This window comes from Gekko japonicus, unplaced genomic scaffold (genome assembly GCF_001447785.1).
Source record: "Gekko japonicus isolate JY-2015 unplaced genomic scaffold, Gekko_japonicus_V1.1 scaffold208, whole genome shotgun sequence".
NCBI lineage: Eukaryota > Metazoa > Chordata > Lepidosauria > Squamata > Gekkonidae > Gekko > Gekko japonicus.
The window spans coordinates 263,360-278,819 of NW_015173680.1; the positions used below are offsets into that span (position 1 = coordinate 263,360).

Genomic DNA, 15,460 nt, shown 5'->3' on the forward strand with positions numbered 1-15,460 from the left:
GATTTAAAAGATATATGTTGTCCTCTCTTACCCCCATAAATCATTGTTAGTCCCACGTGAATGAGTAACTGTAAATCGCTCAGAGCCAGCAAGCTCTGCAGGATTGAGCGATTAATAAATTGAAAGATGATGATGATGATGATAAAGGGCTCATTTGTTCAGCGCTGCAAGAAGGAGGAGCTTCGTATTTTCTCCCACCCTTTTGCTGGCAGAAAGGTCGATGGGGGGCTTCCCCCCAGCTCTCTCAGAGCTGTTCTGTCAAGAGGAGGTCTCAAAAGAGCTCTCTCAGCCCCACCTACCTCACAGGGTGTCTGTTGTGGGGAGAGGAAGGGAAAGGAGATTGTAAGCCGCTCTGAGACTCCTTCAGGTAGTGAAGAGCAGGATACAAATCCGATCTCTTCTTCTTCCTTTTCTCTGGATCCAAGTGCCCTAAAAAGTAGGATTGCCAGGTCCGATTGTTGCACCAGCGGTGGGATTGTGGGCATTCTGGGAGTGGGTGGGGATGTCATGTGACATGCATACATCACCTGAGAGTGATATAGGCACACTGGTGACATCAGGGGCGACACTCTGGTTTTTGGGTGAAACTCTAAGGTAAAATCATCCTCAAATCATAAGAGTTTTGCCCCAAAACCAGAGCATCACGCACACACCCAAATGCCACTGACACACCTACGTCACTTCCGGGTAATGTCAGCACATTACGCACAATGTCGCTGTTGGGGGGGATTTCCTCTCAGCGGCCTGTTGGCTGCCAGTGGGCAAAGGCATACAAAAGCAGGGAATCCCCCACCTCTTCCTGGAGAATGGTAACCCTACTAAGAAGGGGGAAAGGGCCCCCCACTGCCCTTTCTGCTGGTGATAGCAGGGTGGGAAGGAAACCAGAAGCTTCTTTCCCTCCCTTGCAGGGTTCCTTCACAGCACCTTTTAAAGGTATGTTTCTCTGATGCACATCTGAGTGTAAGTCTGGTTGCACACCCATGACCTGACATATGTTGGTTGTATCATATAATTACACCCTAAGTTGGACTCTAACCTGTGCAAAGCAGCGCTCCCCATGTTTAATTAGTGTGCCAGTGCAATGCCAGCCCAGGCAACCAGACTCTGGGTCTGATTAGACAAGATGTTAAATACAAGGTGGGTTAAGAGAAATGTCAATCCAGCTCGCATTTAACTTGTGACTGCCACTGCGGCATTTTAGGTCTGGTTCCATGTGTCTTCTGGGCATCTCGCCTCCCCATGGCCCTTTTCTGCTTGCAAATTTGTAGCAGGAACTCCTTTGCATATTAGGCGACACACCCCTAATGGAGCCAATCCTCCAAGAGCTTACAGTAGCCCCTGTAAGAAGAGCTCTGTAAGCTCTTGGAGGATTGGCTACATTAGGGGTGTGTCGCCAAATATGCAAAGGAGTTCCTGCTACAAATTTGCAAGCAGAAAAGGGCCATGGGGAGGCGAGATGCCCAGAAGACACATGGAACCAGACCTAAAATGCCACATCCTTCTTTTGCCATATCTCTCCCCCAAAATTGCATGCCAATTGCCTCAGCTGCTATATCTCTTTCCCTCCCTCACCCGCCACCGTCTCTGCTCCCTTCCCTCACTGGCTTGCCACTTCCTCTTTTTCATTCATTCACCCCCTGACACTGCCTCCCTTTTGGCCATGGCCATTTGCTGCTGCCACCTCCTACTTCCATAGGCATCGTTGCCACTCTCCCCTCACATCATGTTTCTCTGCTCCTGGTGGTGGCTACAGCTACCTGCAACAACAGCAATGTATGTGAGGTTGCTAAGCACCATACAAAATGCTAGCTGGGATCTTGCAAAGCAACATCTCAGTTTTTCTCCAGTTGTTGCAGTTTGATAGATATATAATTTAAAAACTGTTAGCTTTATTTCCATTTGGGGACTTTCAGCAAACCTAGAGGTTCCCCCGAGCTTGCTGAAAAACCCTGCCTATCTGTGCCTGACCCCATTGTGTGGCTTTTATGATCCACAGTCTAGGGGCATTGTTCAGAATAATAGAGGCAAACACAAACACTGCAGACTAGCTTGACCTCTCCTTCTACCCAGACCTCCAATTCCCTCTCTGATGCCAGTTCTCCCCTGCAGAGTGCTCAGCACATCCAGCTTCCTATTTTTGGTGCCTGCCAGCATCTTTCTCAGCTGCTTGTTTGGAGGCTGAGTATATTAAAGAGTAGAACTTTGGCTTAGCAGAGTGACTCCTTCTCAAGATCTAACATATTTTCCCTTCACCAATTTCTACATCAGATTTCTGGAGGTTTATATTATTAATAGCAGTACCTCTGCTTCCAAAGTCCCCTCTCCCTCTCCCCCATTCAATTTCCTAGCTACAAAACAGTCTAGGAAATCTGAGCTGTCTTGCATGTCACCATCATGTATTCCCATTAACACTAAGAGATGCAAATGTGAGGGCAAATTGTGTGATGGGGACAGAGAAATTGGCTCTGGCATGTGTTACTCTGTGAAGCTGACTCAGGAGACAAGCAAAAGGCAGTCAAGGCCACCAGTGAACATGTAGATGTCTATAGCACAGTGATCCTCAAAGCGGTGCCCACCAACGTCCTTACTGGTGTCCATTTGCTTCTTGGGGGTGAAGCCGGGGTGGGGGGGAATCAGCTAGCAACTGACTACCAAAGCACTGCACTCATCTCCCAGCCATGTGCCCTTAGCTGGCCATAAGCAGACTTTTTAATGTCACTAGACTTCAAAAACTATCTGCAGCCACATATAGAGGAAACCTCAACCTTTCAAAAATTGGGGGGGGGGGAGAGCTGATCCGCCACATCCTACAGGGCGAGAGGTATTTCAATGGAGCCCAGGAGGCATCACCTCTGCATAAGCAGGGAGCACCCATTCAGAAGCAGCTCTCTTTATCATAGGCCAATGCTTGACTCGAAAATTTCCCATATGTTGTAGAATCTCTCAATATTTTGCGAGTGCCTTTTTGAGATTGGCCCTGTCTCCATGGCAGCACTTTTGTGGTAGTACCACTACCCTTCCTCCAAATTTCAGAAGTGTCCACGTGTTCAACAGAGTCAGTGAACCATTCTACAACCTCTAAAACTAATTTACATTCCCAATTCGAGGTATCACAGGCTGGGTCCCTGTACTTGTGGCAGTGACAGCATTTGCACTCTGCTTCACCATGAGCATGGAGCATGGAGGATCACACCATCTTTATAAACCTTCCAAAAGTAGGCTGAAAGAGGCCAAGGTGGTCCATTATGTCTGTGGGTATCAGGGACAGTGTTAGGGAGCAGCCAAATCCAGAACTGGAGTGTATTCTCCAGCTTGTCCCTAGAAGTCAGTGACTGGAGCTCAGAGCCTGAAATACAGCATACAGAAGGTCCTACTCAGTTGACCAGGCCCAATTTTTAGCCTTTGTGCTACACCTGACCTGAGACTTCAAATTTCCATCAGTCATAGAGGCTGATATTGCACATACAGCATCCTGAGTTAAATCTTAGATCTAAACTACGAGCCTGCTCATTCAAGCCCTAAGGACCTATCTGCCTGTTACACTTTTAAGGGTCTGCCTGGGTCCCGTCAGGCAGTCATGCACTGGAAGTTCCCAGCTGAGACTTAGATACTCAGACATTGGGTCTATAGGGCAAGAAGACTTAAGATTTCCCCTGAATCATCTCCCTTTCCCCATAGACCAGAGTTCTAAGAACATAAGAGTAGCCAATGTCGGATCAGGCCAATGGCCCAACTAGTCCAACACTCAGTCACACAGTGGCCAAAAACACCAGGTGCCATCAGGAGGGCCGGCAGTGGGACCAGGACACTAGAAGCCCTCCCACCGTTGCCCCCCCCCCCAAGCACCAAGAATACAGAGCATCACTTGCCCCAGCCTGAGAGTCCCTATCTATACCTTGTGGCTAATAGCCACTGATGGACTTCTGCTCCATATGCTTCTCTAATTCCCTCTTGAAGCTGTCCATGCTTGTAGCTGCCGCCACCTCCTGTGGCAGTGAATTCCATGTGTTAATCATTCTTTGGATGAAGAAGTACTTCCTTTTATCTGTTCTAACCCGACTGCTCAGCAATTTCATTGCATATCCACGAGTTCTTGTATTGTGAGAAAGGGAGAAAAGTACTTCTTTTCTGGTCTGAATTGGGCCCCCACATGGCTCAGAATCTAAGTTTCAGCCAGGAACTCCTAGCACACAACTGCTAGGATCCAGGTGGACTCATCAACAGCACAATGTGTAGTTAGACATTGAAGCCTTCACAGTAGGACCCGGTCATCATATCAGATAAACCCATCCATTGCTTTGTAACTCACTGCTATGGCATGTAACCCCACCCCACCTCTCCCTCCACCCCCAAGGTGGCATTCACACAAAGAAAAGCAAATGGCACTTGGTTCTTTCTTGTAAAGGCAGGCACGGAGATGGGTCTTCTTTCTGCCAGGCCCACAAGTGCTTTATGCTCCAGAGTCCATCCTTTTCTTCTTCCTTGCAAGGAAGATGGGAATGTGTGGAAGGGCCAGTGAACAAAGCGGCACACAGTTTGCATCTTGTTATGTTTATTTCAGCTATTCATTAAGCATTCCGGTTGCTCCTCTTTTGCCAATGCCCCAGTGTCAATGGGGCAGCTAAGACCTGTGTATTGTCCCTGGGGTGGTTCCCTACCCCCCCACTCCCATGGTAGACTGTTTACAAAAAATAAACTTTACAATAATACATTTTGTTGTTCTTGTTGATATTGTTGCTTTTTATCATTTTTAAAAAAGGAAAGGAAAAGAAAGCCATTTGGTAAATGTATATGGTTATGTATATACATACATATATGGAGATACAGGTCTCTCTATATATACATATGCTAGAAAGGGAACTCAAGAGAGTAAAGTACATTTGGCTGCCACATATGGCTACTTCCATCCCACCAGAACCCAACTGAAGGGGGGGGGGAGGCATCACTCAGGGACAACCTCATAACAGAGGGTGTTTGTTCCCCTCTGACTTCAAAACCTTAGAAAACAGTGTGTAAGTGGGGCAGAAGAAACAGTAGAAAGAGACTCTCCCTAAAAACTGGCAAAATATTCTCCTTGTTTCACAAGGCATGGCTGTGTTCGGTGGCAGGACTTCCAGCCTCGTCGGTTGCCACAGCGGCAGAAGCCCCATGGCCCTGCACATATCTTCGTCCTACTGAAGGATCCCCCAAGATGCACTGGAGAGTTAAGACACTTCTGTGGGTCCCCTGGGGATCAATGAAAGCCAGGCTTGATTTAGGGCAGAAAGGAAACCAAATTCTCAAACAGCAGAGAGGGACTGGATGAGGGTGGGGGTCTAGACAACGGGTTTGTTGGCTTTGGCCCTGCAGAGCAACGTGGCAATCTGAGACTCTTCTGGCACACTCCGCTAAGTTTCCAGGGCGGCAGCATCAGTCTCTGGCTGCTTTCAAAGGCAAGTGCATTTCTCCTGAACACAACTCCGATTCCCTTTTGACATGACTCTTGCTTAGGAGACTGGAAACAAACAACGCATAAAAAGAAACTAGTCCAAACTCCCAGGCTGGGGTCTCCCCACACGTTCGGGCCTCACTCTGCAGAGCTCTTCTTGCAGCATTAAAAGTGTCTTGCACAAACTTCTGCAAATATTATGACTTTTCAAAAGCTGACACTCCAGAAGAGAACGAGCCAGAGGAGAATTCTTGCAGGGTGTGTGTGTCTCTCTGTGTGTGTGTCTGTGTGTGTGTGTGTGTGTGTGTAAGAGACAGAGAAAAAGGGGGGGAAGTGTGTGTGTTTGTTTCACTTGTTCCCCCCATGGGTGTCCTCAATCCATCTTTTTTCTTTTATAACGCCACTTTCACAAGGAGGAAAGGGAGAGCAGAGAGAGTCCCTGTGATGGAATGTCGGCTGCTGGATCCCTTTGGGTCCACAAATGTCTTCTGTTCTGGCATGAGATCAGTGGTCAGCGATTTCTGTAGGGTGAAGAGGGGCAAAAAAGACACAATCAGCTCAGCAGTCTCCTTGATGGGTTTGCAGAGTTACTGAAAGGGTTGTTTCTGTCAGTGCCAACAGGAGCAATCATACCAGGTAGCCGAGCATCCTGGTTCTGCTGCAAGGACGTTGACACCTATCAGAGCTTTGATTGACATCAGAGGCCATGCAAAAGGGGGGGGAGCTAATAGGGAGCATTTAGTACGATTATAGCCGGTCTCACCTCGTTGATAAACTGAGAGAGTGGTTTCACTCAACAACTTGGGAGAGGGGTGAGTCTTCACCACCCCCAGCAGTAAACCAGGTAAAATGCAAGAGATCAGTGACCACAAAGGATCAGATCTAGCTGTGACCAAGAACAGCCAGTTCAGGATCTGGAATATCTCTCTGCATCTTTTAATTGCATCTGTTTCCCCCCCCCCCCCCCCCCCCCGCTACTAATCCTGGTGAAGAGAAAAAGACAGGCAGCCTCCTGTGAAAAAGGGAGGCAGGGGATTGTTTTGAAACAAAACCAGAAAGTATGAACAAGGGGAGCCAAATTCTGTCCTTCTCCTACAACCTATTCTCACGCTTGAAGCATTTTTCTCCCACCAGACTAACTGGAACACAATTGTTGAACACATGAAGCTCCCTTACACTGAGTCAGATCCTTGGCTTGTCAGGGTCAGTACTGTCTACTCTGACTGGGTCGCAGGTAAAGACACTTTCAGATCATGTACTACTCGATTCTTGTAACTGGAGATGCTGGGGATCAAACTTGGAACCTTCTGTGTGCAAAACAGACACTCTACCACTGAGCCATGCCCTCTCCCCTAATAAAAAGTTGTGCAAGGGAGAGGGCAGGCTCTAAAAGTTGGCAGACGGGGGGGGGGGGGCAAAAATACCTTAACATTTCATCTCATTTGGATGGAAACCAAAGAAGTTGTAGGTTGAAATGAGTTGCTTGTTGCAGCCAATGGGAACAAATTAATAACAGGAAAGGGGAGGGCCCAAACAGGTCTAATAATACTATTAGAGAACACAAATATACAATATTAAGGAAGAAATGTATTTGGAAACGGCCCAAATGATGTTGCTGTGCACATCTGGGCTTGGAGCCTTTGAAATGTGCTAGTACATGCCAGTTTAGTGTTGTGCTCAAATGTTGTTATCAGGCCATCCTTATAACTAAATCCTGCTTATTCTGCTTCCAATCCTGATATGCACTGAAGTGGCTTGCCATATATAACTGCTATGTTAACGCACTTTTAAAAAAATCATATTCATAAACACATTGATTTCGTTAAAGATACATGCCATTTACAAAGTTTTTCCTCTCTGTGCTATTTTTTATGTCATTGGAAGTTCTTTCTGTCCTCAATTTTTAAAGTTTTTATGAGAAACAAGTGGGGGACCTGCAAGGGCTTGCAGAGGGCATCTCCTTTTCCTCTGTATCCCCTTCCTCACACCATTTCCTCTTTCCTTCCTTCCAGCAGCCCCCATAGCCTCACCTTTCCCCACTTCCTCATCTCCTTCCCACTCACCAACCAACTTACCTTTCATCTAACTCCATCTTTCATTATATTCCTTATTTATTTACTCTATTTATTTATTTAACATTCAATTTCTATACTGCTCAACCCCGGAGGCTCTGAGCGGTTTACAGCAGTTTATATCTCATGGGATCCAAGAAGCTTACACCATTCTCCTCTCCTCCATTTTATCCTCACAACAATCCTGTGTGGTAGGTTGGGCTGAAAATGTGTAACTGGCTCAAGCTTCCACAGCAGAGTGGAGGATTTGAACCTGAACCTCCCAGCTCCTAGTATGAAACTCTAATCACTACATTATACTGGTTTTTGAGGGGTTGCTGCTACTGAACAGTAAGTGCTATCTGAGTCCTGCAAGTCACATGGTAGCAAGTAACCCACTGGTCGCTGCCAGGCCTGGCCCCATTGAGTTCTCCCTCTGAGGCCAAAACAGCCCTGGAAAGGGCCCTACTCCCAGAAGCCAATCCTTGAAGACTAGCAATAGTGTGTGGTTGCCTAGCAACCGCCACTGAGGATTTTGTTTCTTAAAGCTACAGGCACTGCTTCTAGTATGGGGGGGGTTAACACCCCCTAATGTATTTTTTTTATTATTTCCTGCAAACCTGGGGCTTTTCTCTGTCTTGTCTGTTCATGGTTCCAATATCTGGATTAAATCATCTGCAGATTTGGCCACATTGAGAATTAGATATAGTGATTTTTATATTAAAAAGGAATGTAAATGGAAAGTTCTGGGAGTAAATTTAGGCTGCCGGTAGGGTATTACAGTTCAGGGCCTGCAGGATAGCCTTTTTAGAAGTGCTACATGTTCCACATGCAGGGCTAGCTGGGCAAGTCGAGGAATCTCTATGAATAGGGGAGACAGCAGTGTTGGGAGGAGCTCAGATTTCTGAGGACCTCGGTGACACTTTGGGACAAACTAAGACTGTATAGAAGGGATCAGCTTCACTTTAACCAGAATGGAACCAGGTTGCTGGCCCTTAACATATAAAAGGTTCCAGAACAGCTTTTAAAGTGCCTCATAAGAAAAAGCAGACATGTTGTAGAGCTTCCTGTTCGAGAAAACTCATTGCCAGGAGAGGATAGTGAAACTTGGTCAGATCATCTTAGTAGGGATAGAATAAATTGGGGAGGAGTCTTAAATACCAAATGATCCCACCACAAGGAGACAAAGAGTTAAAGAAAAAATACACACAGAGAGGGTGTGTTAAAAAGGGGATGGAGTTATTGCCGTTTGTATGAGAGCCAGTTTGGGGTAATGGTTGAGAGCAGCAGACTCTAATCTGGAGAACCGGGTTTGATTCCCCACTCCTCTACATGCAGCCAGCTGTGTGACCTTGGGCCAGTCACAGAGGGGGAACAGTCAGTAGACAGTCATCTAAGGTATATAGTTGGCACACAGGACTATTAATGCAACTACTTCTATTCATGAAGCTATTCAAAGTGAGGTCATCAGGACTCACCCTATGACACTGCTAGACCTCACCAATGACACCATCAGGCCCGGCCCTATGAGTCTAAGGTCTAGGATGATAACTGACAACCCTGCCCCCCGCATCTACTCATGCCACCTTACCAGAAAATTTCTGAATAGGGGCCTATCCATGGTTAACAGTGCAGTCCTAAGTAGAGCTACACACTTTTAAGTCTGTTCACTTCAACTCTGCACTGTAACTTTTCTTGGGAACAGCCATTTGTCCTATCCAAAATTTCCGCTCCTTGTTGCGTCTGGGGAGATTTTGCCATCTAGGCTGAGGATTTCCACCTGCTTAGCTACACCCCTTGACTGTTGGGGTGCCATCCTCCTGGTGGGACCTGGGGATCCCCCAGAATTACAGCTCATCTCCAGACTACAGAGATCTGTTCTCCAGGGGGAAATGGATGCTTTGGAGGGTGGATTCTGTGGCATTGTATTCCACTGATGTCCATTTCCTCCCTGGGCTCGATCCTCAAATCTCCAAGAGTTTCTCAACTTGGATCTGGCAACCCTCCCCTCCCATCCCCCGCTGGTAGCCGGAGGGGGGACCTGGTAATCCTACTTGACTGCTGATACCTTTAAGAGGAGCTACAGCTTGAAGGTGATGCCTTTTGCCTTTGTTAGTTAATAGCTAATTATTTGATGTGCTATAATAGGATTACATATCTGTTAAGCCACCTTGGGTGTTCTTTTGGACAGAAAGGTGAGTGAGAGCCAGTTTGGTGTAGTGGTTAAGAGTGGCGGACTCTAATCTGGAGAACTGGGCTTGATTCCCCACTCCTCCACATGAAGCCAGCTGGGTGACCTTGGGTTAGTTACAGCTCTCTCAGAGCTCTCTCAGCCCCACCCTACCTCACAGGGTGTCTGTTGTGGGGAGAGGAAGGGATGGTGATTGTAAGTCTCTTTGAGACTCCTTCAGGGAGTGAAGGGTGGGGTATAAAACCAACTCTTCTTCTTTATAATTAAATATATAAACTCTGCCCTCCCCAAGCCCCACCCCCACCCCCAAATCTCCAGGAATTTCCCAATTTAGAGCTGGGCAATCCTAATTATAACTGTGGGCGTTTAAAAAGGACAACAATTATTGTATAGGGCAGCAACCAAGTTCAACTTCTTCTAACTCACTGGTTCCTTTTGAACAACACTGGGATATCCCAGGTAGACAATTCAGTTTGAAATATTTAACTGAGACTTTTCCTGGTTCATTTCCATTTTGACCCAGATTATTCTGGCCTGAGATGGAACAGTTTATGCAGGCCCTCTCCCACCAGTGACCAGTTACAAAGGTGAAACAGTTTCCCTTTCAATCTCACACAAAGCTTGCTTACACTAAAACTTTCTAGGTTAGCCTGTTAAAGAGGAAATACGTAACAGACACAAGAAAGAAGCAGACATAGAAAAGGAGCAGATTTGATCAAGAAGACATTAACCGAATAAATTCCAACTTCTTCACTCCCAGCCAATCCAGATGATTAAAACTGCTTGCACATTTTCCCTCGTACCTCTGCAAAAAAAAGTCTAGACTCAAAGACTTTTTTTAATGGAAGTTGGGAATCCAATAGTGGGGCATACTAGGGTTGCCAAGTCCCTACCGTCTGTATAGCGGGAGAGTCCAGTGCTGCTCCGGGAGGCCATGCGCGCGCAGGCACACCAGGGGCGGGGTCACAATTATCCGAGGAAAAAACATAGAGTTTTCCCTCGGATGACCGCGGCCCCGCCCCCAATGCACCCGATGCGACTGCATCACTTCCGGGTGACGTGCTGACACCAGGGACATTGCGTGCTTTGGGGGGTGGGGTTCCCCCTGGGGCACGATCTGCCGCAGGGTAACAGGCCTCTCAGGCGGGGGTTTCCCTGCCCCCGGGGGGACTTGGCAAGCCTAGGGCATACTGTGCTTGGGGGGGTGCCCTAAATGCCTTTCTGTAACTGTGGGCACAGTTATAGAGCTGACTAGAGGAGAGGTAGGAGCTGCGGTGGCTCAAGTGGTTAAGACGCTGAACTGCAGGCTGTGGAAGGTCAGTAGTTCAGCAGTTCGAGACCCAGGTGCTGCAAGACGGAGTGAGCTCCCGTCTCTAGTTCCAGCTCCTGCCAACCTAGCAGTTCGAAAGCAAGAAATTGCAAGTAGATAAATAGGTACCACTTCGGTGGGAAGGTAACAGCGTTCCGTGCGCCTTGGCGTTTAGTCATGCCAGCCACATGACCACGGAAATGTCTTCGGACAGCGCTGGCTCTTCGGCTTTGAAACAGAGATGAGCACCGCAACCCTAGAGTCGGATTCGACTGGCTCTCGAGCAAGGGAGCGTGTCCCCCCCCCCCGCACCTGCTCAGCTGTGCCAGCCGCGTTCCTTCTGCAGAGAAGCGGTGGGCTGACCGTAGGTTTGCCAGTTCCAGGCTGGGAAACTCCTGGATATTTGAGGGAAGAGCCTGAGGAGAGCAGGGATCTCAGTGGGGTACGATGTGATAAAGTCCACCCTCCAAAGCATCCATTTTCTCCATGGGAACAGATCTCTGTAGTCCCACCTGGCGGCTGGCATCCCTAAGGGGAGGTGATGCTGGGTTTTACACTGAGTGGTACCTGTGATCTAGTACAAGATATAAGTTTTTGAACCACTAGGGAAGGCCCCATGGCTATCAGATTCAACATATGCATAAACAGTACATTACTTGGAAAGGCCAAAACAGCCACATTTAACTGTAAAAGAGGCAACAACTGAAAGATGAGATGACTGGTTAAAAGGAATGTGAAAGGAAGAGTAAGGAGAGTAAAATGTCTCTAGGGTGTTTGGAGATTATTTAAAACCACAACACTAGCAGCTCAGCTAAAATGTATACTACTGAAGGAAGAAACACTGTGAATAACCAGCCACAACTATTAACAAGTGAAGTCAAGGAAGCTATAAAAAGCAGGAAGGCCTCTCTGAGAAAGTAGAAGCCTAGCCCAAAGGAGGAAAAATTGAGACTGCCCAAACTCTAGCAAAATAGTGCTAAGGCACACCAAAAGGTGATTAACAGTGAAGTCCTAAGAATACTCTTCTGGGAATAAGCCCCACTAAACAGACCTGAGTAGTCAATCTGCTTAGTTTTGCTCTCTTAAGGAACACACTGCTAGAAGCAGCGGGACAAACAACGGGAGCTTCTTTCAATACCTCAGAAACAGAACAGATGAAGCTGATGGACTGTTAGATCACGGTTTCCCAACCTGTGGGGTCAGGACCCAAAAGTGGAACATGAAGCCTCTGCAAGTGGGTTGTGGGCCAGCCCTCATTAATGGCCACCTCTGCCCTTTCTGTTGCTCTGTTTTGTATCTTGGAAACCCAAGATCTGTCCCTGGAAACAGTACTATCCATGTCATGCATTAGTTGGTGTGCTTTTTTTCTTCACTTCATATATACACGTTGATCAAGTAAAATGTGTCCTGATGGTTATGAGGGTGAGTTTCTTAGAATCTTAGAGGGGATCTGAGGGAGTAATGGAGATGGAGAGTGTGCTCAAAGGCTGGGATGTAATCTCATATGCAACGGCTGTGTATGTTGTAATGCCACTTGCTTAGGACTCATAGTGGATGCCGCTGAACCCTTTGTGTTATGATGGTGGGTTTCTCAAAAACATTTGGTTGGCCATTGTAGAAAATGGAATGCTGAACCAGATGGATGTCAAGGTCATAGTTTGCCTAGAGCCCTCAAAAAGCTTGGGCCAGCCTTGGATGGGTCACCATACCAAATAAATTTGGACTTGTGGGTTGCCATACCGAAGCGGTTGGGAACCACTGCATTAAATTACACAGGTATGAAGACTTCTGAAAGGGAATAGGGAATAGGGAATAGGGAGATTGCAAATAAGCTAAACAAGCACTTTGCCTTCACTGTGGAAGATGTTGGGCAGACACCTGTCTTGGAAACAGATCTTTCCAAGAGGAGGGGTGAAGAACTGACAGGTGTCCAAAAAGAAGTTCTAGGGCTAACTGAAAGAATAAAAATTAGCAAATCACCAACTCCAGACTGTATATACCCAAGCACTCAAAAAGGAAATAGCTGATTTTCTAATATAATAAACATATGTAATTTGTCTTTAACATCAGCCTGAATGTCAAAAGAGTGGAAAATAGTCAATGTCACCAATGTTTTAAAAAGGAGGAGAGAATTATAGACCAGTTAGCTGAATACCAATGCTAGGTAAAGTGGAAAAAAAACACGTAGAAGAATAAGTCATGCTGAACAGGAATCAGGATGGCTTTTCTAAAGTGAAGCCCTGCCTCAGGATTCTTTGAAAGCAGCAACAAGTATGAAGACAAGGGTGACCTGAGAGACATTGTATATTTGTATTCACACAAAACTTTCAACAATGTGCATCATGGAAAGCTTCTGAGTAAATGTAACAGTCACGGGATAATAGGACATGAACTAGCATGGACTGGTAAATGATTGAAGAAGACAGAGCAGAGTGTGGGAATAAATGGGCAGTTTTTGCAACACGGGGATATGAGCCTGTTCACAGGGAGGGCGGGGTATAAATATAAATAAATTAAAAATGACTATAGAAGTTCTTCAGAGACCTTTGACAGGGCTGATGCTATTTAATTTACTCAGAAAGGGCCTGGAACTGGGCATGAATAGTGAGGTATCAACATTTGCAGATGACACCAAATTGTTTAGAATGGTGAAAAAATGACTGTGAAAAACTTCTTAATGACTGCTCCAAACAGGGTTAAATGGCCAAACAAATGGCGGATAAAATTAAATGCAAATAAGTGCAAAGCTGGAGGAGAGTATACTAATTCCACATATATGCTGATGAATCAGTAGTGAAAGAACAAGAAAGAGACCTTGAAGTTGTGGTGTATGGCTTGTCAAAAAACATCAACGAGGCCTGACTCCAGCTGCCAAAAATACCTACCTCTGAGAAGCAAAGACTCTGCTCTTTGGACTTGTTTAGCTTCGGACTATGTTCCTGTGGAGACAGAATAAGACTGGCATTGAAGAGTATGGGGGAGGTGTCCTCCATCTCCCAGATAGAAGCAAGTACAAAGCACTTGTCATGACAGACAGCATGAACCCTTGTCATGACAGACAGCATGAATGTTGGTGCTGAAAGAGCTGCTACCAACAGACCTTCAACCCTACCTGTTGATCACACCCAGACCCCTGGCACTATGAAAAGGTGGGCTTTTTTGTCCTGCACCAATCAGGTTGCCAGCTTTGTTTACTGAGCAGGGCTTCCTGGGGTTTAAATAAAAGTACAGAAACAGACATTCAGAAGCTAAAGCTTTCCCCATCATTATAACGGCACACAAGAGAGAAAAACTTAACCTGCCTGTCATGTGGGAAAATACTGGTAACCTGATGCCCCGACATGAGACCCACATCCGAAGGAACAAGGATGGACTGTAACAGATCAGCCTTTTCATCTCATGTATGTACAAGACAAGATAAATCCTCTATTCTGATTCTTCACCCATCCTTTTAAACAAGCCTTTGGCTTGACCTTTAATTCTACTCCCCAATTTTGGACATGTAGCTAGGAGGAGGAGGAGGAAGATGAAGAAGAAGAAGTCTCAGAACAGCGACTCCATGCTGACTCTGCATCATTTTGCTCATCTAGGAGGACTTCTGTCTCCCAGCCCCTCTCAACATCAAACAGTCTGAGATCCTGAACAGCTTTCAAGGTGCCTTAGGGGGGGAAAGATGCCTGGTTTTGGGAAACTGGTGCCAAAAAAAAGATGTTTAGTTTCCAGGAAAACACTTTTAAAGGAATTGTGCATTTAGGAGAAAGCCCGAGAAATCAGAAAAGGAGCGTCAGCACAGCACGAGGCCAGCCAAGTTAATTAGTTCCTTTGTTAGTCCTTCAAACTGCCACAAAAGATAAGATTTAAAAAATACAGAATATTTACAACTTAGCTGAAAACGATCCTAAGTCACTTGCATTCCTAAAAATAGTTTCAGTTTTGTTTTTGCATGTGGGTGGGTATTCTGTAATAATTGTTTGGATACACTATATTTTTAATATGCTAGTTGTGATAATTTCATGCCAAGTAAAAATGTCCATAGTCATATTTTATGTTCCTAAAGTAACAGAATGACTTTCAAACTAGAAAAGACAAAAGAAATGCTAATGTAGCATTTTTTTCAATTTTTCTGAAAATTTACATTTTTTTCCAGAAAAAAATGGGGAAAAAACGGGTTGTTTTCCGAGCTTCAAAATTTCCGGAAATTTTACATCTCTAGAACCAAGCCCGGTTCTCCAGATTAGACTCTGCCGCTCTTAACCACTACACCAAACTGTTCCTTGGGAACAGAAACCTACCGTGTTTTGCCTATGTAACTCTCCAATGTGCCATATTTTATTATTTGTTAAGATATTTATATCCTGCTTTCCTCCCCAGCCGGTACCCAAAGTGGCTTGCAACATTGTTCTCCCCTCTTCCACTTTTATCCTCCCAACAAAACCCCTGGGAGGTAGGCTAGGCTGAGAGGGAGGGACCCAGGGAGCTTG

The 15,460-nt window shown here is 46.0% G+C and overlaps 1 protein-coding gene across 3 annotated transcripts in view; it reads right to left on the reverse strand.

Annotated features, from left to right (window-relative positions):
* Positions 1-4,865: 4,865 nt before the first annotated feature.
* The window catches only part of GFRA2 (GDNF family receptor alpha 2), a 116,818-nt gene continuing 106,223 nt past the window's right edge, over positions 4,866-15,460 (reverse strand). For 2 of the 3 annotated variants that reach the window (XM_015423018.1, XM_015423016.1), the window contains 2 exons: positions 13,865-13,918; positions 4,866-5,949 (listed from right to left, as the gene is read on the reverse strand). In XM_015423018.1, the coding sequence (XP_015278504.1) occupies positions 5,821-5,949; positions 13,865-13,918 (183 nt within the window). In that variant the 3' untranslated portion in view covers positions 4,866-5,820. The remainder of the gene's footprint in view (positions 5,950-13,864; positions 13,919-15,460) is intronic. The other variant, XM_015423017.1, reaches the window with a different exon arrangement.